The following is a 26467-nucleotide window of genomic DNA, read 5'->3' on the forward strand; positions in this document are numbered from 1 at the left end:
ATCAATAGAGATAAATTTCTGCTTAAATGTTCCACAGAAAAGAAGGACAAGAAATTATAATAAATTACAGTCCAGTATATATAGAAAAAATAGTATATAGAAACGGCATTGCAATTTTGTTGTTTATCTATATGAGGAACTTTTATCCCGCAGATTAGTTGCATTAATGAGAATATTATTGGGCAGAATTTTATTCATGTATATGTGTTATAGTTGTTAATATCTATGGGCATAAATTTCTGTTTAACTGTTCCACAGAAAAAGGATAAGAAACTATAATAAATTACAGGCCAGTATATATAGAAAAAATAGTATAAAGTAACGGTATTGTAATCTTGTTGTTTATCTATATGAGGAATTTTTATCCCGCAGCTTAGCGGTTAATGAAATGTGTATTTCATGGGGTATTTTGTGAATTGTATTGTGCACATGGTTTTAATTCACTTATCACTTATGTATCAGCTGTAGCAGGAGGGCAGACGAGATGAGGCGAGTAGCATATGAGCCCGTCATTTCCTCCTGCTCTTTGACCCGTGGAAGCGCTAGAACAGTGCGAAACGGCCGTTGTCAGCTTGTGAACACTCTTGCCACTCCACTCTGACCTGACATGTAAATATGTGTCAATAAAGGAGCTATATTTTATCCTGCTGAGTGCGACCTTTCCTACACATGGATTCACACATACAGGGTCCCGTTACATTTAGCAATGCACCAGCGATCCCGACAATGATACGACCTGGTCAGGATCGCTGGTGCATCGCTAAAGGGTCGCTAGTGAGCTGCCAAACAGGCAGTTCTCACCAGCGACGCTGCAGCGATAAGCGATCCGCCGGCGGTCGCTCTTACCTGTCACACTGCAGTGATGATGACGACTTCCGCCTGCGTCCATGCATCGGTAGTCGGCGCCAGCGGGACACCAACGATGAAAAAATGGGCCAGGACATTCAAGCACAATCAGTGATATCCAGCGGGGTGCCGGTCGCAGGTACGTGTCACACAAAGCGAGATCGCTAGCGATATCGCTGTTGCGTCACAAAATCGGTGACGCTTTAGAGATATCGCTAGCGATCTTGCTATGTGTAAAAGAACCTTTACACACTAACACACGCGCGCACTCCCACTCACACAATCACTCACACACTCACACACACTCTCAAACTGCCTCTTGTGCGGTACCACCAGCAGAACAATGTCACACTGCGCCTGCACGAATTCCACGCAGCCGCAGTGAATCATTTGGCTGATCCCAGCGGCAGATGCACGACGTGTCTAAAGGCAGAGGAAGCCGGTCACATTAAAGGGGTTTTCCCTCGAACGAAAGTTCATTTTAAAAATTGTCTGTGTCTGACAGTGTACGGAGCATACCACATCTCCTGTGCAGGGAGGAAGCAAAAGAAAATACTGACATTATAGCAGGGGAACACAGAGGATTCATATTGTGAGGCAAAATATTTCACTGATTTCATCTCACAAAATGTATCCTCTGCGATCTCCTGCTGTAATGTCAGTATTGTCTTTTGCTTCCTCCCCTGCCCAGGAGCTGTGGTATGTTCTGTACAGGTCAGACACAGGGGTGAGAGAGACAGAGCACAGGGGGAGACAGCTCAAATGGGACAGCACATGAAGGGAGAACACAGCACAGGAAGGAGAGAGACAAAGGGGCATAGCACATGGGTAGATAGGTCAAAGAAGAGAGCACAGACGGGAGAAGTCAGCACATGGGGAAAGAGAGAGTGGATAGGTGGATGAGCACATGGGAGGAGAGATTCTCAACGCTGAGAATGCGATAGCATCGGGCCTCCATCTAGTAATAAATAATAATCACCAAATGATATCAATAAATATGTACAAAAAAAGAACAAATACAATATATATTTTTTAGCAAAAAATTAGCGGTGAAATTTAATTACATTTATACAAACCCTACACATAATATTTCTCCACCTAAGGTCAGCGTATTCTCCTTTCCCTTCACAGACATTTCATTTTTGTTCTCCCACTTTGGTATTATTGGTTTGATGTTTAATTATGATGACACATTTCATTAGAAATTGTAAAATAGCAGCAAATTCATGGAATACGTGAATAATATATTGTTATTTAATATAATATTTTTTCCTAATTTTTATTTATTATTGGATATTCTAGTAAATCTTTTCCTTCCTTTTCGTATTCATCACTAATCTACTTTTTCACATGCACAATTCATTTACCTACCTTTTGAGTAATAATTTTCCAGTTTCTATTAGAACAAAAAAAGTGGACAGGCAAACTTGTATCACAGCAATCGCAGAAAAACTCTGGGATCTCACCAAGGTCAATACAGTTCATCCCGGCAGGGAACGGAGCCTCAGTGACCAGATGTAACCTCAGCGACGCCACCACCGGTCACTGAGGGCCGCTCAGTCACCAGTCGTCGTCAGCCTGGACGTTCGCATCTTGGCACCGTCCAGGTTTAAAACCGTTTATCCCCCAGACATGGATTACGGCGTGGGACAGAACGATGGACAGGTATGGTATATTGTTGTTTTTTTATTCTTGGTTTATTTACAGGAGATCTAGGGCTTCGCTGGAATTAGGCGAGGTTGTAAGTATGGTTTAATTAAAATTATTAAAGGAGTCTGTGTCTTTCTTTCAATTAAAGGACTTTCTTCTGGGTGTCTGTGTTTTCTTACAATATGACTATGGGATTAGTAATGGATAGGTGTCTTATAGACGCCTCTCCATTACTAATCCGTGGCTTGATGTCACGTGACAATACAAAGGTGATATCAATCCCCCCAACTATCAACCCCACTTGCCACCGCTACAGAGCAAGTGGGAAGAGCCAGGCAAAGCGCCAGAATTGGCGCATTTAATAGATGCACCTTTTCTGGGCAGCTGCGGCCTGCTATTTTTAGACTGGGGAGGCAATATCCATGGCCCCTTACCAGCCTGAGAATACCAGCTCCCAGCTGTGAGCTTCAGCAAGGCTGGTTGTCAAAAATCGGAGGGACCACATGCCGTTTTTTAAATTATTTATTTAAATAATTAAAAAAACAGCATGGGGACCCCTCTGTTCTTGATTATCGGCCTTGGTGAAGCCAAGAGCTGAGGGTTGCAGCCCCCAGCTGTAAGTTTTGCCTGGCTGGTTAGCAAAAATACAGGGGGACACATGGTATTTTTTTTTAAAAATTATTATTTTACTGTGCAGGAGGGCGGCTGATGAATATGTGGCGCCCCTGAGGGTTCAGTCGCCACAGAGGTACTGCACCTCCTCCTGAGGTGTGGTACCGCACCATTCAGGTAAGGTGGAGACTCCTGACCACGCTCCAACACCTGCATCTCACACAACATAGTAGTGTAGCAAAGCACCCTTTGGTGGCTCCCTGCTTGGAACACGAAGCGTGCTGGGAGGCGGGTGGAGTTTAGTCTGCACCAAAAGAGCGGGAAGAGTTTAGGATTTGGTCAGTCTGACAGAGTCAGTGGAAGAGTGAAGATCCCCTGAGTGGGATGGATGAAGGAAGTGCTGCAGCCGACCTCAGTGACCTGGGTCCGCTGGCACAGGAAAGAGACATTGATGGGAAGCTTGACTCTCTCCATAAGAAGGAAGGATTAGTACAGAACGTAAGGAGAGGCGGACTAAGGATCAGGGTTAGAGCAGAACCCTTCCCAAGTTTACAGCGCAAGGCTGGGGTCCGGTCCCCGAGGTTGTATGGATACTAATGGTCCTACAGCAGACACCAGAGGAATAGAAGTTGTCACCACTTTATTCCCACACAAGACTTGGGGGCACAACAGCAACGATAGTGAGCCGGGACTTGGTAGCAAGGAGTCCCTGAAGCAGGCTACAGCTGTCTGCCATACAAGTAGAGTTCATAGGAACATCTGACAGGAGGAACTCCAGTGTAACTCAGTACTGAGAGTACTTCACTATAGGCGCAAAACAGAGACGTTCAGAAAAGGCACTTATGTTGGCGGAGTGTTGGAACGGAGTACTTCATCTTGCCTGGTGGCTGGCTGGGCCCCTGACCCGGAGGACACGGCACGGATGCGGGCACCTGTATGCTCAACAGACTGAGTAAAGCTTTGGAACTACATGCCCTGGTGTCCTCCACTTATTCCTGCACCAACACACTCAGCACTGCTACATCGCTGTGCCTGACACCGCACCATCTACGTCTCCTCCCTATCTCTTCACCTACACTGCCCTGGGACTACAGCCCTACCTGTGGAGGGCTACACCATCATTGCTGCACCACACCATATGTCACAGAGGATCTGTCTGCAGCGTCGGCTAAACATCTTCATTGCCGAACACCACAGGTGGCATCACGAATCATTCACTCATAAACTTTAATCAGCATTTGCACACTCAACATTTCCCCATTTTACAATGGATGCCCAGGGCCACGGACCGGGTTACAGGTACAGTGACAACTCCTACTGAAATCCACCGGGCACGGCTCCGAGTACCCCGCCGACCTGGCAAGACCCTGGGGGCGCTCCAAATACTCCCATCCGCCTCTCCTGCTTTCACTGTTATTAGAGGCAGCAGGTGTTAGATGAAGTGAATAGGGTCCGTGTTCGAGTCCAGGTATTGTTCTGGTACCCAAACTTTTTGTAACTGCAAAACCCTCCGGACCTGAACATCCAGGTGTCCGCTCATCTCTAATCACATATAGCTTGTATCCAGGGGTGTACATACAGTTGTGGCCAAAAGTATTGACACCCCTGCAATTCTGTCAGATAATACTCAGTTTCTTCCTGAAAATGATTGCAAACACAAATTCTTTGGTATTATTATCTTAATTTAATTTGTCTTAAATGAAAAAACACAAAAGAGAATGAAGCAAAAAGCAAAACATTGATCATTTCACACAAAACTCCAAAAATGGGCCAGACAAAAGTATTGGCACCCTCAGCCAAATACTTGGTTGCACAACCTTTAGCCAAAATAACTGCGACCAACCGCTTCCGGTAACCATCAATGAGTTTCTTACAATGCTCTGCTGGAATTTTAGACCATTCTTCTTTGGCAAACTGCTCCAGGTCCCTGATATTTGAAGGGTGCCTTCTCCAACTGCCATTTTTAGATCTCTCCACAGGTGTTCTATGGGATTCAGGGCTGGACTCATTGCTGGCCACCTTAGAAGTCTCCAGTGCTTTCTCTCAAACCATTTTCTAGTGCTTTTTGAAGTGTGTTTTGGGTCATTGTCCTGCTGGAAGACCCATGACCTCTGAGGGAGACCCAGCTTTCTCACACTGGGCCCTACATTATGCTGCAAAATTTGTTGGTAGTCTTCAGACTTCATAATGCCATGCACACGGTCAAGCAGTCCAGTGCCAGAGACAGCAAAGCAACCCCAAAACATCAGGGAACCTCCGCCATGTTTTACTGTAGGGACCATGTTCTTTTCTTTGAATGCCTCTTTTTTCTCCTGTAAACTCTATGTTGATGCCTTTGCCCAAAAAGCTCTACTTTTGTCTCATCTGACCAGAGAATATTCTTCCAAAACGTTTTAGACTTTTTCAGGTAAGTTTTGGCAAACTCCAGCCTTGCTTTTTTATGTCTCGGGGTAAGAAGTGGGGTCTTCCTGGGTCTCCTACCATACAGTCCCTTTTCATTCAGATGCCGACAGATAGTACGGGTTGACACTGTTGTACCCTCGGACTGCAGGGCAGCTTGAACTTGTTTGGATGTTAGTCGAGGTTCTTTATCCAACATCCGCACAATCTTGCGTTGAAATCTCTTGTCAATTTTTCTTTTCCGTCCACATCTAGGGAGGTTAGCCACAGTGCCATGGGCTTTAAACTTCTTGATGACACTGCGCACGGTAGACACAGGAACATTTAGGTCTTTGGAGCTGGACTTGTAGCCTTGAGCTTGCTCATGCTTCCTCACTATTTGGTTTCTCAAGTCCTCAGACAGTTCTTTGGTCTTCTTTCTTTTCTCCATGCTCAATGTGGTACACACAAGGACACAGGACAGAGGTTGAGTCAACTTTAATCCATGTCAACTGGCTGCAAGTGTGATTTATTTATTGCCAACATCTGTTAGGTGCCACAGGTAAGTTACAGGTGCTGTTAATTACACAAATTAGAGAAGCATCACATGATTTTTTGAACAGTGCCAATACTATTGTCCACCCTCTTTTTTATGTTTGGTGTGGAATTATATCCAATTTGGCTTTAAGACAATCCTTTGTGTGTTTTTTCATTTAAGACAAACTAAATGAAGATAATAATAACAAAGAATTTGTGTTTGCAATCATTTTCAGGAAGAAACTGAGTATTATCTGACAGAATTGCAGGGGTGTCAATACTTTTGGCCACAACTGTAGAAATCATTGGGCCCTATATCAGAAGATCTAACTGGGTACCCCATTCCAAAAAAAATTCAACTGGGACACAGAAGAGGATATCTCACAACTTTGCAGTCCTTACAAATAATTTTCCTCCTGCTAAAGCCCTAAATTCCCCTTTTAATGCACCCCATAGTCCTCCATATAGTATAATGCACCCCATAGTCCATCATATAGCATAATGCACTCCCCATAGTCCTCCATATAGTATAATGCACGCCTTATAGTCCTCGATACTGTATAATGGACTACTTAGTCTTCTATACAGTATACAGTCTTCTATACAGTATAATGCATCCCTCAGTCCTCCATAGAGTATAATGCACTTCACAATCATCCATACAGTATAATGCACTCCATAATCATCCATATAGTATAATGCACCCCATAGCCCTCCATACATTATAATGCAGCACATAGTCCTTCCTATAGTACAATACACTCCCCATAGTCCTCCATATAGTATATTGATCCCCATAGTCCTCCATACCATATAATGCACCGCCATAGTGCTCCATATAGTATAGGGCACTGCCCATAGTCCTCCATATAGTTTAATACACTACCCATAGTCCTCTATACAGCATAATACACTTTATAATCCTCCATAGAGTACAATGCTTTCCCCAAAGTCCTCTATACAGTGTAATGCACCCAATAGTCCTACATAAAGTATAATGCACACCCCATAGTCCTCCAATTAGTATAATTCACTCACCATAGCCCTACATACAGAATAATGCACACCATAGTCCTCCATATAGTATGTCATCATTTTGTCCTCCATATGATATAATACACTCCCCATAGTCCTCCATATAGTATATTGAACCCCACAGTCCTCCACACCATATAATGCAAACCTTATAGTTCTCCATATAGTATACTGAACCCCATGGTCCTCCACACAGTATAATGCACCCCCATAGTCCTCCATATAGTATAATTCACTCCCCCAGTCCACCATATAGTATAATGCACCCCATAGTCCTCCATATAATATAATGCACTCCCAATAGTCCTCCATATAGCATAATACACTGCCCATTGTCCTCCATATAGCATAATTCACTCCCCATAGTCCTCCATATAGTATAAAGCACCCCACAGTCCTCCATATAATATAATGCACTTCTCCATTTCATACAATGCACTCCCCATACTCTTCCATACAGTATAATGCACTCCACATAGTCCTCCATATAGTATAGTACACCCCATAGTCATCCAAGCAACACAGAATAATGCAACTCGTAGTCCTCCATACAGTATAATGCTCTCCACAGTCCTTGATATAGTATAACACACCAAATAGTCCTCCATAAAGCATATGGTATGAGTCACTCCCCATAATCCTCCATGTAGTAGAAAACACTCCCCATAATCCTCCATATAGTATAATGTACTCCCCATAGTCCTCCATACAGTATAATGAACTCCCCATAGTATGATCCACTCCCCATAGTCGTCCATACAGTATAATGCATCCCATAATTCTCTATATTGTATATTGCACTTCCCATAGACCTCCATACAGTATAATGCACCACATAGTCCTCCATATAGTATAATACACTCCCTATAGTCCTCCATACAGCATAATGCACTTCCAATAGTCCTCCATATAGTATAATACAGTATTATGGTCAGGACAAAATAGCCACTAAGGTAAAAGAAATAAAATACAACACTCACCTCTCCTCATTCCCCCACTTCTCCGGGTTCTGCAGTGAGTGTTCTGAAGTGCAGCCCTTCTCAGTGCAGCGGGTGACATATAGGGATGTCATCAACCCGCTGAGATGCCAGACTCTGATTGAGAATGATGAAGGAGTAAGCGTCAGCTGACACTCCCTCTTTCATCATTACTTTCAACTGCATCTGCATCCAGGATGCAATGATGGGGGACGCCCAATGCCACTGGGACCCCTTCACATGGGACCCATGGGAACTGCTTGGCCTGCCGCCATTGTATACAGTGGGGCAAAAAAGTATTTAGTCAGTCAGCAATAGTGCAAGTTCCACCACTTAAAAAGATGAGAGGCGTCTGTAATTTACATCATAGGTAGACCTCAACTATGGGAGACAAACTGAGAAAAAAAAATCCAGAAAATCACATTGTCTGTTTTTTTTTCATTTTATTTGCATATTATGGTGGAAAATAAGTATTTGGTCAGAAACAAAATTTCATCTCAATACTTTGTGATACATCCTTTGTTGGCAATGACAGAGGTCAAACGTTTTCTGTAAGTCTTCACAAGGTTGCCACACACTGTTGTTGGTATGTTGGCCCATTCCTCCATGCAGATCTCCTCTAGAGCAGTGATGTTTTTGGCTTTTTGCTTGGCAACACGGACTTTCAACTCCCTCCAAAGGTTTTCTATAGGGTTGAAATCTGGAGACTGGCTAGGCCACTCCAGGACCTTGAAATGCTTCTTACGAAGCCACTCCTTCGTTGCCCTGGCGGTGTGCTTTGGATCATTGTCATGTTGAAAGACCCAGCCACGTTTCATCTTCAATGCCCTTGCTGATGGAAGGAGGTTTTCATTCAAAATCTCACGATACATGGCCCCATTCATTCTTTCATGTACCCGGATCAGTCGTCCTGGCCCCTTTGCAGAGAAACAGCCCCAAAGCATGATGTTTCCACCACCATGCTTTACAGTAGGTATGGTGTTTGATGGATGCAACTCAGTATTCTTTTTCCTTCAAACACGACAAGTTGTGTTTCTACCAAACAGTTCCAGTTTGGTTTCATCAGACCATAGGACATTCTCCCAAAACTCCTCTGGATCATCCAAATGCTCTCTAGCAAACTTCAGACGGGCCCGGACATGTACAGGCTTAAGCAGTGGGACACATCTGGCACTGCAGGATCTGAGTCCATGGTGGCGTAGTGTGTTACTTATGGTAGGCCTTGTTACATTGGTCCCAGCTCTCTGCAGTTCATTCACTAGGTCCCCCCGCGTGGTTCTGGGATTTTTGCTCACCGTTCTTGTGATCATTCTGACCCCACGGGGTGGGATTTTGCGTGGAGCACCAGATCGAGGGAGATTATCAGTGGTCTTGTATGTCTTCCATTTTCTAATTATTGCTCCCACAGTTGATTTCTTCACTCCAAGCTGGTTGGCTATTGCAGATTCAGTCTTCCCAGCCTGGTGCAGGGCTACAATTTTGTTTCTGGTGTCCTTTGACAGCTCTTTGGTCTTCACCATAGTGGAGTTTGGAGTCAGACTGTTTGAGGGTGTGCACAGGTGTCTTTTTATACTGATAACAAGTTTAAACAGGTGCCATTACTACAGGTAATGAGTGGAGGAAAGAGGAGACTCTTAAAGAAGAAGTTACAGATCTGTGAGAGCCAGAAATCTTGATTGCTTGTTTCTGACCAAATACTTATTTTCCACCATAATATGCAAATAAAATGAAAAAAAAACAGACAATGTGATTTTCTGGATTTTTTTTTCTCAGTTTGTCTCCCATAGTTGAGGTCTACCTATGATGTAAATTACAGACGCCTCTCATCTTTTTAAGTGGTGGAACTTGCACTATTGCTGACTGACTAAATACTTTTTTGCCCAACTGTATATCCATGCTCATGGTTTGTTTAACAAAGATAGATCCTTGTTGAAACAAAGCAGGACTGGTGTCCTCTACAGGAAAAGCGACTGTTAAAGAGAAAGAAAAGCTGAGAAGAATGATATATAGGTTTGAGGGAAAAGATTCAGTATAACTTGCAATCGATTCATTACAATTTCTGTTGTTTGTAGCATATGAAGCCATTAGTCAGTTCTACTAGTGATTGACAGCTATCTCATCATGCACAGTGATACAGGAAAGACTATCATTCACTAGTAAGACTGCCCACTGAACTCATATGTGGGTGGTCCTACAATGAATACATTCAATAAATAAAATGCAAGGGTTACTGAAAATTTTCCCACAAATTTTTGCACAAAAATGTAAAACCATATGATCAGCTCCTCCTGCCTACAGATCACATTCCATTTTAAACATGGCAGGTTCCCTTTAATACTGTAATATTCCCTTCAATGGAAGGGCCACTACACAGTAAATGGAGCTCTGCTGTTAAGATCTGTTCACTATTTACATGCGGCTGCTGCCAGAGGCGAAAACAACATGTCGATGGGGTGTCAGACCCCACCAATCTGAAATTGATAATTTATTCTAAGGAAACGACAAATTGAAGTAATCATCAACATTTTATTGTTGGTATTCTATATTGCAGCAATTTTGTTATATACATTTATTCATTTTACTCACTTATAGCACTATTAATTCCACAGCGCTTTACATACATCAGCATCACTTTGCCCATTGGGGCTCACAATCCATATTCCCTACTAGTATATCTTTTGGAGTGTGCAAAAAATGGGAAAGCATATAAACGCCTTAAGATGTTATCCTTGGCAGGACCCAGTAGCCCAGCACTGCAAAACAACAGTGCTACCCACTAAGCCACCATGCAACTCCCAAATACATAGAGCAATCCTAAACTACATAACATTAAAGGCAATGAGAAAGCATAACTGATTTCCGAGGTTTCGTGATTTCTATTATGTATAGGCAGCAAATCAAGGAAGGACCGGACTCTTAAATCTTTTTTTATTTTGGAAAAAATAAAAAGAACGAAGCCTTACCTCCCCAGAAAAAGCTTGCCCATTAAGGAGATGTTCTGAGCCTTGACCATCCTCGCTGCCAAAATGTAACCGAATTTCTTCTAAACGATGACTGTATGTTAGGGGTCCACCAGATATATTTACTAGATGTTCCTTGTCCAGTCGTAGTGATACATGCCTTCCAGTATTGTACATTGTGCCGCTCACCTACAGGAAAAATAAGGCAAGTTTTATACAAACAATATTATCTTATGACATAAGAGACAACATACAATGTTTTATTATAACAAACAAAAATTCTACAATAAAACTACAAAGAAGTAAAAAAAGGGAAATGAGTAGAGTTGAGCGAAACGGGTCGAAAAAATTCAAAAGTCGCCGACTTTTGGCAAAGTCGGGTTTCATGAAACGAAACCCGACCCTAGGATGAGGTCGGCCACGAGGTCGGCGACTTACGCGCCAAAGTCGCGTTTCAAAAGTTTGTTTTGCGCTCTTTTTCAGCCAACCAGGATCCACGGACACTGTGGGCAACGTGATGACCTAGGCACGGGTCACCACCATCTTTCAGAAGGGCATGCAAGTGATTGGCTTGCTTTGGTGGGCGTCACAGGGGGTATAAAAGGGCGTGCACGCCGACTGCCATCTTACTTCTGCCGATCTTAGTATAGGGAGAGGTTGCTGCTGATTCTGTAGGGAGAGCGTTAGGCAGGGAAGAAGACAAAAAAACTGCTTCTGCTGCTAGCGATTTGGCCTGCACAACACACAAGTCACTGTGTGTGCAGTGCAAGGGGAGGCTATATTGTGGTGTATCAGTGGTGTTGGTTGTTGGGCTGCCTTTTAAGGCTTCCTGACACGCTGGCATTGCTGTTTACCCACTGCTCCGCAAACTGCTTTTTTAAAAGCAATCCAATCTCCCTTATCCTCTAGTCACTTTTGTCACAGCTGTGCCATCGAGCGTGTCACATAGCGCTCAGATATCAGTGGGCCTCACACAATCCACAAGTGTCCAGTGTCCAAAAGTGTATGCAGAGATTCAAAATCTCCATTATCCTCTCATCACTTTGGTCACAGGCAGCTGTGCCATCGAGCGTGTCACATAGCGCTCAGATATCAGTGGGCCTCACACAATCCACAAGTGTCCAGTGTCCAAAAGTGTACGCAGAGATTCAAAATCTCCATTATCCTCTCGTCACTTTGGTCACAGGCAGCTGTGCCATCGAGCGTGTCACATAGCGCTCAGATATCAGTGGGCCTAACACAATCCACAAGTGTCCAGTGTCCAAAAGTGTACGCAGAGATTCAAAATCTCCATTATCCTCTCGTCACTTTGGTCACAGGCAGCTGTGCCATCGAGCGTGTCACATAGCGCTCAGATATCAGTGGGTCTCACACAATCCACAAGTGTCCAGTGTCCAAAAGTGTACGCAGAGATTCAAAATCTCCATTATCCTCTCGTCACTTTGGTCACAGGCAGCTGTGCCATCGAGCGTGTCACATAGCGCTCAGATATCAGTGGGCCTCACACAATCTACAAGTGTCCACAGTCCACAAGTGTACGCAGAGATTCAAAATCTCCATTATCCTCTCGTCACTTTGGTCACAGGCAGCTGTGCCATCGAGCGTGTCACATAGCGCTCAGATATCAGTGGGCCTCACACAATCCACAAGTGTCCAGTGTCCAAAAGTGCGCGCAGAGATTCAAAATCTCCATTATCCTCTCGTCACTTTGGTCACAGGCAGCTGTGCCATCGAGCGTGTCACATAGCGCTCAGATATCAGTGGGCCTCACACAATCTACAAGTGTCCAGTGTCCAAAAGTGTACGCAGAGATTCAAAATCTCCATTATCCTCTCGTCACTTTGGTCACAGGCAGCTGTGCCATCGAGCGTGTCACATAGCGCTCAGATATCAGTGGGCCTCACACAATCCACAAGTGTCCAGTGTCCAAAAGTGTACGCAGAGATTCAAAATCTCCATTATCCTCTCGTCACTTTGGTCACAGGCAGCTGTGCCATCGAGCGTGTCACATAGCGCTCAGATATCAGTGGGCCTCACACAATCCACAAGTGTCCAGTGTCCAAAAGTGTACGCAGAGATTCAAAATCTCCATTATCCTCTCGTCACTTTGGTCACAGGCAGCTGTGCCATCGAGCGTGTCACATAGCGCTCAGATATCAGTGGGCCTAACACAATCCACAAGTGTCCAGTGTCCAAAAGTGTACGCAGAGATTCAAAATCTCCATTATCCTCTCGTCACTTTGGTCACAGGCAGCTGTGCCATCGAGCGTGTCACATAACGCTCAGATATCAGTGGGCCTCACACAATCCACAAGTGTCCAGTGTCCAAAAGTGTACGCAGAGATTCAAAATCTCCATTATCCTCTCGTCACTTTGGTCACAGGCAGCTGTGCCATCGAGCGTGTCACATAGCGCTCAGATATCAGTGGGCCTCACACAATCCACAAGTGTCCAGTGTCCAAAAGTGTACGCAGAGATTCAAAATCTCCATTATCCTCTCGTCACTTTGGTCACAGGCAGCTGTGCCATCGAGCGTGTCACATAGCGCTCAGATATCAGTGGGCCTAACACAATCCACAAGTGTCCAGTGTCCAAAAGTGTATGCAGAGATTCAAAATCTCCATTATCCTCTCGTCACTTTGGTCACAGGCAGCTGTGCCATCGAGCGTGTCACATAGCGCTCAGATATCAGTGGGCCTAACACAATCCACAAGTGTCCAGTGTCCAAAAGTGTACGCAGAGATTCAAAATCTCCATTATCCTCTCGTCACTTTGGTCACAGGCAGCTGTGCCATCGAGCGTGTCACATAGCGCTCAGATATCAGTGGGCCTCACACAATCCACAAGTGTGTGCAGAAATTCTAAATCTCCCCTGTCCTATAGACACCTTGTACCTTGTTTTACATTACTATATAGTTTGTTGGACTTTGTCTACATTTCTATCAAAAATGAGGAAGGCTGGTGGAAGAGGCCGTGGAATTGGGCGGGGGTTGGCAGCTGGTAATGATGGTGTTGGTGGTGGATCTGATGGTAGTGGCAAGAGCAAAATAGGACCGAATGCAGGAGGTGCTGACCCTGCGTCATCGTCTGGCTACATAAGGCCTCGAACGCTTAGTTTTCTAGGAGTTGGCAAACCGCTTTTAAAGGCAGAGCATCAGGAAAAAGTTTTGTCTTACATTGCTGACTCAGCCTCCAGCTCTATCGCCTCCTCTTCTTCAGTTGTAAAAAGTAAAAGCACTGAGTCGTCATTGGAGGCTCATGTTCATGAACCACACCTTTCCTTGTGTCCTTCACCCCAACCAAGATTGAAGGATGACGCAGGCCATACTACTGATTACTCCATGGAGCTGTTTTCACATACCATGCCTGGATTATCAAGTCAAATGGTGAATTACCCAGGCCAAGATGAATCTGACATGGAGTGTACTGATGCACAGCCGCTGATGGATGATTCTGCTGGTACATTCACTCAGAGCACTACATTGTCCTCGCAGTGTACAGAGCCAGATTTGACCTTGATGAGACTCAGGTGCCCCTTCCCGCACACTATACCACCATACACGGTGACACAGAGAAAGGTGCACATGACATAGAAGAGGAGGTGATGGATGACCCAGTTGTTGACCCAGATTGGCATCCATTGGGGGAAGAGGGTGCTGCTTCCAATAGCTCAGATGAGGAGCATCCACAGCAGACATCAACATCGCAACAGCTGTTATCTGGCAGGCCCGGAGCACTCCAAAGACAGGTTCCAAACATCAAAAGAGTTGCTGGACAGCTTGTCCAGAGGGTCAAAAGATCACAGCGTGCTAGGCCGCAAAATGTCTGCCAAAGTAGGAAGAGTGCAGTGTGGCACTTTTTTGAACAAAATCCTCATGATCAGGCCAAGGTTATCTGTAAGAAGTGCGCAAAGACCTTTAGCCGAGGGAAAAATCTGAAAAATTTGAATACCAGTTGCATGCTTAGACATTTAACCAGCATGCACTTGCAAGCGTGGACACAACACCAAACCTCAAGTGCCACATGTGCAACTGATCACAACGAAGGTAGTCAGCAACGCTACATTGTTTCCCCCACTGTAAGCCCACCGGTTAGCACAGCAGCAAATGTTGAGGTGTCGTTGCAAGGCCACAGCAGTCAGGGAATCTCACTGTTATATCAACGAAAGACTGATTCTAGGCCATCAGAAAGAACACCAACTCCATCACCATCATCAACTCTCTCTCAGTCCGCCCTGTCCACCGCTACTTCCACCATATGCAGCTCTCAAGTCCAGCTCACCCTCCCAGACACTATGAGTAGGTCAAGAAAGTACTCAGTCTCTCATCCGCGTACACTGGGTTTGAACGCCCACATTGCCAAACTAATCTCGTTTGAGATGATGCCCTTTCGGTTGGTGGAAAGCACAGCTTTCCGCGAACTCATGGCCTATGCAGTACCACGCTATGACCTACCCAGTCGCCACTTCTTCTCTCGCAAAGCCATCCCAGCCCTCCACCATCATGTGAAAGACCGCATTGTCCATGCACTCAAGCAGTCAGTGAGCGGAAAGGTGCACCTCACAACTGATGCATGGTCCAGTCGGCATGGCCAGGGCCGTTACGTGTCCATCACTGCGCACTGGGTTAATGTGGTGGATGCAGGGTCCACAGGGGACAGCGGTGGTGGGACAGTGCTGCCTAGCCCACGGTATAGGAAACAGTTGGCTGTAGGCGTTCGACCCTCCTCCTCCTCCTCCTCCTCCTCCAGAAGCGAAAGCTCGTCCACAGAGCGCAGTCGTACGAGCACTCCATCTGCAGCTGCCACTGTTGCACACGATGTGTCCCCCTATCGAGCAGCTAGTGGAAAGCGTCAGCAGGCTGTGTTGCAGATGATGTGTTTGGGCGACAGACACACCGCCGAGGTGCTGGCCGAGTACTTGAAGCGACAAACTGAGTCATGGCTGGGCAGTGTACATCTTGAGGCAGGCAAGGTAGTTAGTGATAACGGCCGTAATTTTGTGGCAGCCATAGCCCTTTCAAAACTCAGCCACATACCTTGCTTGGCTCACACCTTGAACCTGGTGGTGCAGTGCTTCCTCAAAAATTATCCGGAGTTAACAGCCCTGCTCCAGAAGGTGCGAAGACTGTGCGCGCACATCCGCCGGTCGCCTGTACACTCCGTTCGTATGCAGAAGCTGCAGCGATTGCTCCACCTTCCCAACCACCGCCTCATTATCGACATTGCAACAAGGTGGAACTCCACCCTGCACATGGTGGAGCGGCTGTGCGAGCAGAGGCAGGCCATAATGCATTTGTGGGAGGATACACGGCCAGGCACTTTGAGAGCAGACATGGAGTTGACAGGCGTGCAGTGGTCGAAGCTGAAAGACCTTTGTAAAGTCCTTCAGTGTTTTGAGGAATGCACACGGCTGGTAAGCGCAGACGACGCCATCCTAAGCATGAGCATCCCACTTATGCGTCTGCTCATGCAAACTTTGACGCACCTTAAGGAGCAGGCGTCTGCAGCCAATGTTGATGAGGAGGAAGAAGAGGAGGGAATCCTTGATGACATTCAGCCATTGTCTGCTCAGGGACCTCTCCTGGACGAGGTGGAGGAAGAAGAGGAGGAGGAGGAGGATGATGGGGATGATTACTTAGGGGAGGAGGATGCATCTAGTGGGGCAAGTGAAAATGTTGGCGTGGCAAGGTCTGGTACAGGGTTTGTGCGTGACTGGAGGGATGTGGATTTGCCAGAAAGTGCTCCTCCACCCAGCACTCGCAGTGCATCATTGACACCGGGAACATTGGCCCACATGTCAGATTATGCCTTGCGGATCCTAAAAAGGGACCCCCGCATTGCCAAAATGATGAACGATGACGACTACTGGTTGGCCAGCATCCTGGATCCACGCTATAAAGGCAAATTACAAAACATCATGCCACAGGAGAACCTTGACCTAATATTGGCTAATAAACAAGCAACTCTGGTAAATCGGTTGCTTGAGGCATTCCCAGCACACAGCAGCGGTGATGGTTCTCACACGAGCCGTACGGGCCGGGGGCAGCTTGGCAGAGGTGTTCGTGGTGCACACAGCAGAAGTGGCGTTGGAGACAGGGGTTTCATGACAATGTTGTGGACTGATTTTTCAAATACCGCTCACACAACTGGTAATACTGCATCGATGGAAAGTGACAGGAGACAGCAGTTGTCAACTATGGTTACAAACTACTTTTCCTCCCATATCGATGTTCTCCCACACAGGTCATTCCCCTTTGACTATTGGGCCGCTAAACTGGACACCTGGCCTGAATTGGCACAATATGCCTTACAGGAGCTCGCTTGCCCAGCTGCAAGTGTGCCATCGGAAAGAGTCTTCAGTGCAGCTGGATCAATCCTGACAGAAAAAAGGACCCGTCTGTCAACCCAAAATGTGGATGATCTAACCTTCATTAAAATGAACCAAAAATGGGTTTCCAAGGATTTTGTCCCACCTTCCCCTGATGACACATAGGGTGACAGAAAAATGGCTTGCTTTGGTCCACCTCTTCCTGGTACTTCACCTATTTCGCCTTTTGCATCAGCTGAATGTCCAACATCAACATATGCCACTTTCTAAAACTCCCTAACTGTGCTGCCTCCCCCCCCATGGCCGGGGTAACCACCTAGCGCACGACACCGTGCGAGTGCCGTTGCCCTGGACAGGTGGGTAGGCCGACTCTTGGGCGCGGGCACTGGCACAGGGTCCCTCATAGTGCAATCAAGTGTCTCTGACGGTGGTGGTGCACACCCGCCGTCAGACACACCGCTGTACTATGAGGGGCCCAGTGCCAGTACCGACGCCCAAGAGTGGGCCCCCCTTGCTTGGGCAGGGCCCCAGCATTTGCAATCTTTACCTCTCCCTGCTCCTCCGCTGTGTAATCTGGGCCGTCAAATCCATACTGTGCCTGACACCGTCTGAGCCTGCCTCCTGAGACATATATTTTGAATGTGTACGCTATCCATACATGTTATCCGGGGATACGGTACCCTTTCTAACCTTTGTGCAATGACGTCCAATCCATACTGGGCCTAACAACGTCTGAGCCTGCCTCATGCTGTATAGACATATATTTTGAATGTGTACGCTATCCATACATGTTATCCGGGGATACGGTACCCTTTCTAACCTTTGTGCAATGACGTGCAATCCATACTGGGCCTAACAACGTCTGAGCTTGCCTCATGCTGTATAGACATATATTTTGAATGTGTACGCTATCCATACATGTTATCCGGGGATACGGTACCCTTTCTAACCTTTGTGCAATGACGTGCAATCCATACTGGGCCTAACACCGTCTGAGCCTGCCTCATGCTGTATAGACATATATTTTGAATGTGTACGCTATCCATACATGTTATCCGGGGATACGGTACCCTTTCTAACCTTTGTGCAATGACGTGCAATCCATACTGGGCCTAACACCGTCTGAGCCTGCCTCATGCTGTATAGACATATATTTTGAATGTGTACGCTATCCATACATGTCATCCGGGGATACGGTACCCTTTCTAACCTTTGTGCAATGACGTGCAATCCATACTGGGCCTAACAACGTCTGAGCCTGCCTCATGCTGTATAGACATATATTTTGAATGTGTACGCTATCCATACATGTTATCCGGGGATACGGTACCCTTTCTAACCTTTGTGCAATGACGTGCAATCCATACTGGGCCTAACACCGTCTGAGCCTGCCTCATGCTGTATAGACATATATTTTGAATGTGTACGCTATCCATACATGTTATCCGGGGATACGGTACCCTTTCTAACCTTTGTGCAATTACGTGCAATCCATACTGGGCCTAACAATGTCTGAGCCTGCCTCATGCTGTATAGACATATATTTTGAATGTGTACGCTATCCATACATGTTATCCGGGGATACGGTACCCTTTCTAACCTTTGTGCAATGACGTGCAATCCATACTGGGCCTAACACCGTCTGAGCCTGCCTCATGCTGTATAGACATATATTTTGAATGTGTACGCTATCCATACATGTTATCCGGGGATACGGTACCCTTTCTAACCTTTGTGCAATGACGTGCAATCCATACTGGGCCTAACACCGTCTGAGCCTGCCTCATGCTGTATAGACATATATTTTGAATGTGTACGCTATCCATACATGTTATCCAGGGATACGGTACCCTTTCTAACCTTTGTGCAATGACGTGCAATCCATACTGGGCCTAACACCGTCTGAGCCTGCCTCATGCTGTATAGACATATATTTTGAATGTGTACGCTATCCATACATGTTATCCGGGGATACGGTACCCTTTCTAACCTTTGTGCAATGACGTGCAATCCATACTGGGCCTAACACCGTCTGAGCCTGCCTCATGCTGTATAGACATATATTTTGAATGTGTACGCTATCCATACATGTTATCCGGGGATACGGTACCCTTTCTAACCTTTGTGCAATGACGTGCAATCCATACTGGGCCTAACACCGTCTGAGCCTGCCTCATGCTGTATAGACATATATTTTGAATGTGTACGCTATCCATACATGTTATCCAGGGATACGGTACCCTTTCTAACCTTTGTGCAATGACGTGCAATCCATACTGGGCCTAACACCGTCTGAGCCTGCCTCATGCTGTATAGACATATATTTTGAATGTGTACGCTATCCATACATGTTATCCGGGGATACGGTACCCTTTCTAACCTTTGTGCAATGACGTGCAATCCACACTGGGCCTAACAACGTCTGAGCCTGCCTCATGCTGTATAGACATATATTTTGAATGTGTACGCTATCCATACATGTTATCCGGGGATACGGTACCCTTTCTAACCTTTGTGCAATGACGTGCAATCCATACTGGGCCTAACAACGTCTGAGCCTGCCTCATGCTGTATAGACATATATTTTGAATGTGTACGCTATCCATACATGTTATCCGGGGATACGGTACCCTTTCTAACCTTTGTGCAATGACGTGCAATCCATACTGGGCCTAACACCGTCTGAGCCTGCCTCATGCTGTATAGACATATATTTTGAATGTGTACGCTATCCATACATGTTATCCAGGGATACGGTACCCTTTCTAACCTTTGTGCAATGACGTGCAATCCATACTGGGCCTAACACCGTCTGAGCCTGCCTCATGCTGTATAGACATACATTTTGAATGTGTACGCTATCCATACATGTTATCCGGGGATACGGTACCCTTTCTAACCTTTGTGCAATGACGTGCAATCCATACTGGGCCTAACAACATCTGAGCCTGCCTCATGCTGTATAGACATATATTTTGAATGTGTACGCTATCCATACATGTTATCCGGGGATACGGTACCCTTTCTAACCTTTGTGCAATGACGTGCAATCCATACTGGGCCTAACACCGTCTGAGCCTGCCTCATGCTGTATAGACATATATTTTGAATGTGTACACTATCCATACATGTTATCCAGGGATACGGTACCCTTTCTAACCTTTGTGCAATCACGTGCAATCCATACTGGGCGTGAGAACGGCTGGCGAGCTGTTAAGCAAGCTACAGCACCTGTCCAGACAAGTACAGGGATTCCCTAGCGAGGAGACTTATTTGATTGTTTTCAATGTTGGGACAGCAATTTTTGGGGAGCACTATACTCTGGAGAATGATAGATGGGGCCCACCATACACTGGAACATTCCAAAGGTGGACATCAGACACTGGAGCAGCATTTACAGGGCCCATTATACACTAGAGCATTAGAAATGGGGCCCATTATGTTTGGAGCATTATTTGGGCCCATAAGACAGTGGAGCTTCATCCATGGGGACCAACATATACTGTAGCATTATGTGGAGCTCATCATATACTGTTTCAAACATTATATGGGACCAATGATTCTGTATGGAGAAATAGATGGGCCTCGTCATGAGATGTAAAAAGTGAGGTATTTTTCATTGTACTATACCGCTATTTATCTGCCGTATCGGAGCATGATGAGTTGTGGTATGTGTTAAAGGGGCGCTCTTTCGCCCAGGGCACATGAAAACCTGCAGCCAGCCCTCCCCCCCACAACTTTAGCCAAATAACACCCATTTTTCAGTGCGTAACTAGTATTATGAAGTTAATTAAGGTTGACAAGCTTAAGTAAGAAGAATTGATGCTTTTGGCATTCAAATGGGCACTGTTGGTGTGTTTCCTGTCCTCCTCTCACTGCCGACTTTTATTCCCCATTGACTTACATTGGGTTTCGTGTTTCGGGACGACCCCGACTTTTCCCTATAATCGGACGATCTTGCTCGACCCGACTTTTGGAAAAGTCGGGTTTCACGAAACGAAACGCGACCCTAAAAAACCAAAAGTCGCTCAACTCTAGAAATGAGCCATGAAAGGGACAGTGTGTATGGTAAAAATACCATATTCTGGGATTGCCATAAATTATTAGAAGCTCAAAATTCTATAATAGTATGGGGCATTTTTCAATCCGAGTCATGTAATTTATTTTACTTTGCTTTCTTTCATTCATTAAAATATATTCTAAATCATTCTTTATTTTTCACTTGCTGCATTTTTAATATCTTAATATTTATATATAGATAATAAAATGTATACTTAAAGGACACTAGACTTTAATCCCTCCACGACCTTGAAGTTTTTCTTTTTTGCGTTTCCAATTTTTGCTTCCTGTCTTTCCAGAACGATATTTTTTTATTTTTCATATTTTTCAGTTAATACGGCCACGTGAGGACTTGTTTTCAACGGGTCAACTTGTATTTTTGAACAATTGGTTTTGTCATATAGTATACCGGAAAACGGGAAAAAAATTCAAAGTGTGGTGAAATTGCAAAAATAGAGCAATTCCACAATTTCTTTTTCTACATGTCCACTTAATGCTAAAACTGACCTGCCATTATGATTTACTGAGTCATTATGATTTCATAGACACCAAATATGTCTAGGTTCCTTTTTATTTAAGTAGCGAAACTAAATTCCAAAGTTTGCAAAAAAACCCCCTCAAAAAAGCAAAAAAGGGTGCCATATTCCGAGACTTGCTGCATCTCCATTTTTCAGGATCTGGAGCTGAGCGAGGGCTTATTTTTTCCGCATCGAGCTGATGCTTTCATTGATACAATTTTGGGGTAGATACGAACTTTTGAATGCCTGTTATTGCAATCTTGTGGCTACAAAAAAAAAATGTAATTCTGGAATTTTTACTTTTTTTCTCGTTACGCCATCTGATCACATTCATTCTTTTTATATTTTAATTGGCGATATAAAATATGTGTATTTTTAATTGCTTTATTTTGAATGGGGTAAGAGGGAAGTGATTTGAACTTCTATATTTTTTAACATTTTTAAAAACATTTTTAACTTTTTACTCTATTCAGTAGTCTCTATGGGAAACTAGAAACTGTGATCATCTGATTGCCTGTGCTACACATAGCAGGGTTTCTGCTATGTGTAGCTAAAATGATCATCTGCTATGGGTGCCGGCCACAGGGCGGCACTCATAGCAGATTGGCAATGACAGACACAGGGGTCTCCTGCAGTCCCAGGGTTGTCGTGCCAACCCATTGGCACCCCGCGGTCATGTGACACAGGCGCCGATTGGCGGGATTAGTGACGTACTTCCTGTACGGCCATGTTAAAGATTGACAGCGGACATGTCAGAGATTGACAGCAGCATATAACATGTTTACAGCTGCTGGTGAATCACGATTCCACCCACGACTGGCACTGGTCAGGGATAAAATCAGCTGACGTGTGCTAGAAAACATGCAGGCTCAGCGCCAGAGCCCGCATTGAGTGCAGGGAAACGACCTATGACGTATATATACATCATAGATTGTGAAGCGGTATATCTCCCCATGCACATTAGACTAACTATGGCCGAGCCTGCCAATATTGCCAGGTTTTGCTGAAAGTCTAATGATTGCTGAGCGAGTTTAGCTTCTGGCAGTGTAATGTGTCTGGAGGCCTCAAACAGATGATTGCTGAGGGAGTTTAGGTTCTGGCAGGCTAATGTGTATGGAGGCCCCAAACAGATGATTGCTGAGGGAGTTTAGGTTCTGGCAGGCTAATGTGTATGGAGGCCCCAAACAGCTGATTGCTCAGGGAGTTTAGGTTCTGGCAGGCTAATGTGTATGGAGGCCCCACACAGATGATTGCTGAAGGAGTTTAGGCTCTGGCAGGCTAATGTGTGTGGAGGCCCCAAACAGATGATTGCTGAGGGAGTTTAGGTTCTGGCAGGCTAATGTGTATGGAGGCCCCAAACAGATGACTGCTCAGGCAGATTAGCTTCTGGCAATCTAATGTGTATGGAGGTCCCAAACAGATGATTGCTGAGGGAGTTTAGGTTCTGGCAGGCTAATGTATATGGAAGCCCCAAACAAATGATTGCTGAGGGAGTTTAGGTTCTGGCAGGCTAATGTGTATGGAGGCCCCAAACAGATGATTGCTGAGGGAGTTTAGGTTCTGGCAGGCTAATGTGTATGGAGGCCCCAAACAGATGATTGCTGAGGGAGTTTAGGTTCTGGCAGGCTAATGTGTATGGAGGCTCCAAACAGATGATTGCTCAGGGAGATTAGCTTCTGGCAATCTAATGTGTATGGAAGCCCCAAACAGATGACTGCTATAGGAGTTTAGGTTCTGGCAGTCTAATGTGTATAGAGTCTCCAAACAGATGATTGCTGAGGGAGTTTAGGTTCTGGCAGGCTAATGTGTATGGAGGCCCCAAACAGATGATTGCTCAGGGAGTTTAGGTTCTGACAGGCTAATGTGTATGGAGGCCCCAAACAGATGATTGCTCAGGCAGATTAGCTTCTGGCAATCTAATGTGTATGGAGGCCTCAAACAGATGATTGCTGAAGGAGTTTAGGTTCTGGCAGGCTAATGTGTATGGAGGCCCCAAAAAGATGATTGCTGAGGGAGTTTAGGTTCTGGCAGGCTAATGTCTATGGAGGCCCCAAACAGATGATTGCTGAGGGAGTTTAGGTTCTGGCAGGCTAATGTGTATGGAGGCTCCAAACAGATGATTGCTCAGGGAGATTAGCTTCTGGCAATCTAATGTGTATGGAAGCCCCAAACAGATGATTGCTATGGGAGTATAGGTTCTGGCAGTCTAATGTGTATAGAGTCTCCAAACAGATGATTACTGAGGGAGTTTAGGTTCTGGCAGTCTAATGTGTATGGAGGCCCCAAACAGATGATTGCTTGGGGAGATTAGGTTCTGGCAGGCTAATGTGTATGGAGGCCCCAAACAGATGATTGCTGAGGGAGATTAGGTTCTGGCAGTCTAATGTGTGTGGAGGCCCCAAACAGATGATTGCTGAGGGAGATTATGTTCTGGCAGTCTAATGTGTATGGAGACCCCAGATGATTGCTGAGGGAGATAAGGTTCTGGCAGTCTAATGTGTATGGAGGCCCCAAACAAATGATTGCTGAGGGAGTTTAGGTTCTGGCAGTCAAATGTGTATAGATGTAGGGAAGTGGACTGACCTATGGACCTGTCTGAAGAGGAACAGTAAATCTAAGAGGTGCAGTAAATATACTTGATGTGAATTGGTGCATATGTATGGGGAAAGAGCTGGAATTAGGAACAGATGGTGTAGGACCGGGTTTTGGCCATTAGGGGGAGATAAGGAACAGCAGAAAAAAAGGAGTCAGTGTAGTACTAAGGTTTGGCCACTAGAGGGAGACAGAAGAAGGCAGGAAAAGGACTTAATAGCAGCTAATGCTAAAGAAACTGCAAAATCATGGTGGGCAGAGTTATGGGGGCTAGAGAGGGGAATTCCCAGGCAGGGGAATAAAAAGGGAGAGAGCCCCAGGGAAGCCAGTCCAGGAGGAGGAGTTCAGCGCAGGAGCAGACTGAAGAAGGACGAGCTCCAGAAGGGACTGGAAGGAGAGATAGTCAGGGGGGTGGCCCTGACAGGATAGCTGCAGGACAAAGGACGCCCAGGGTACCAGACGGAAGGACTCAGCCAGGAGAAGTGCTGTGATGGTGGGCCTAAGGCAAACACAGTGAAAGAACCGCGAGGGATGTCGCTTTAAGGGAAAGCAGGAGGTGAAAGGTAGCCAGGCCTGTGCGTAGAAGCTGTCGTGTTGCTGTGGTCATCGGGAGGACGGCCAATAAAGAGCATCCTGTTTGAACACACGTCGGTCTCTGTCTCCAGTCTGTCCGCGGTTGAAAAGGGACCACCTCCAGTCGGCACACGATCCTACATAGAGTCCCCAAACAAATACTGAGGGAGTTTAGGTTCTGGCAGGCTAATGTGTATGGAGGCTCCAAACAGATGATTGCTCAGGCAGATTAGCTTCTGGCAATCTAATGTGTATGGAAACCCCAAACAGATGATTGCTCAGAGAGATTAGGTTCTGGCAGGCTAATGTGTATGGATTACTGAGGGAGTTTACAGTGCTGTGCAAATTAATTGGGACAAAGCATTTCTTAAGTAAAATCTTAAGTTGGTTACCAGTCAGTGATTCAAACCAGTTTTAATTGCTTTGAACAGGCACTCACACCTGTTCAAAGCAGTTAAAACTGGTTTGAATCACTGAGTGGTAACCAACTTAAGATTTTACTTAAGAAATGCTTTGTCCCAATTAATTTGCACAGCACTGTAGGTTCTGGCAATGTAATGTTTATGGAGGCCCCAAACAGATGATTGCTTAGGGAGATTAGTAGTGATGTGTCATTCGCGAACGATCCGACACAAAGAGCCGGCTCCTTGCTGTGAACGATGGGAGCCGGCACCCCAGTGACAGCCACAAAAATCCCTGAATGGCTCTCACTGGGCATAAAATCCCGGTGTTCGGCAGACGTAACTCTGCTCACCCGAACAAAACTCCGCCCACTCAGCAATTTAATTGGCTCATAGAAAGTGAGCGGGGTTTGCGGTAGGTGGGCGGAGTTTCGGACGCCTGAACATGTATGCAATAGGGATCCATTTAGGATCCAAAAAGAGCTGGCTCTTTTTGGTGAGCGGAGCCGTGAGAGCTAGATCACCAAAAAGAGCCGGACTGCCCATCACTAGAGATTAGGTTCTGGCAGGCTAATGTGTATGGAGGCCCCAAGCAGATGATTGCTCAGGGAGATTAGGTTCTGGCAGGCTAATGTGTATGGAGGCCCCAAACAGCTGATTGCTGAGGGAGTTTAGGTTCTGGCAGGCGAATGTGTAGGGAGGCCCCAAACATATGATTGCCCGGGGGAGTTTAGGTTCTGGCATATTTGATTTTGGACTTCTGATCCTTCTGTTCTCACTCATGTAAGCTGCTGCCACAGATGTCTGACAATTGCTCTCTCATAGAGAACATGGGTGCATTCAGCAGAATAAGTACTCCATTATCTCAGCACAGGAACATTTTATTTAAACACATCCAATTGTGGAAATTATTATTATTCCAAGATCTATTGATTAAAATGAACTTTTGTTCGTGGGAAAACCCCTTTAAACACAGTTTACACAAATAAATTAGTTCAAT

At 45.5% G+C, this 26467-nt stretch overlaps 1 protein-coding gene across 1 annotated transcript in view; it reads right to left on the minus strand.

Moving 5' to 3' along the window:
* CA10 (carbonic anhydrase 10) overlaps positions 1–26467 on the minus strand; it is a 483033-nt gene that overhangs the window by 93791 nt on the left and 362775 nt on the right. The window contains exon 4 of the mRNA XM_073588164.1: positions 11000–11185. Coding sequence (XP_073444265.1) covers positions 11000–11185 — 186 coding nt within the window. The remainder of the gene's footprint in view (positions 1–10999; positions 11186–26467) is intronic.

This window comes from Dendrobates tinctorius, unplaced genomic scaffold (assembly GCF_039654945.1).
Source record: "Dendrobates tinctorius isolate UK_male_01 unplaced genomic scaffold, ASM3965494v1 ptg000103l, whole genome shotgun sequence".
NCBI lineage: Eukaryota > Metazoa > Chordata > Amphibia > Anura > Dendrobatidae > Dendrobates > Dendrobates tinctorius.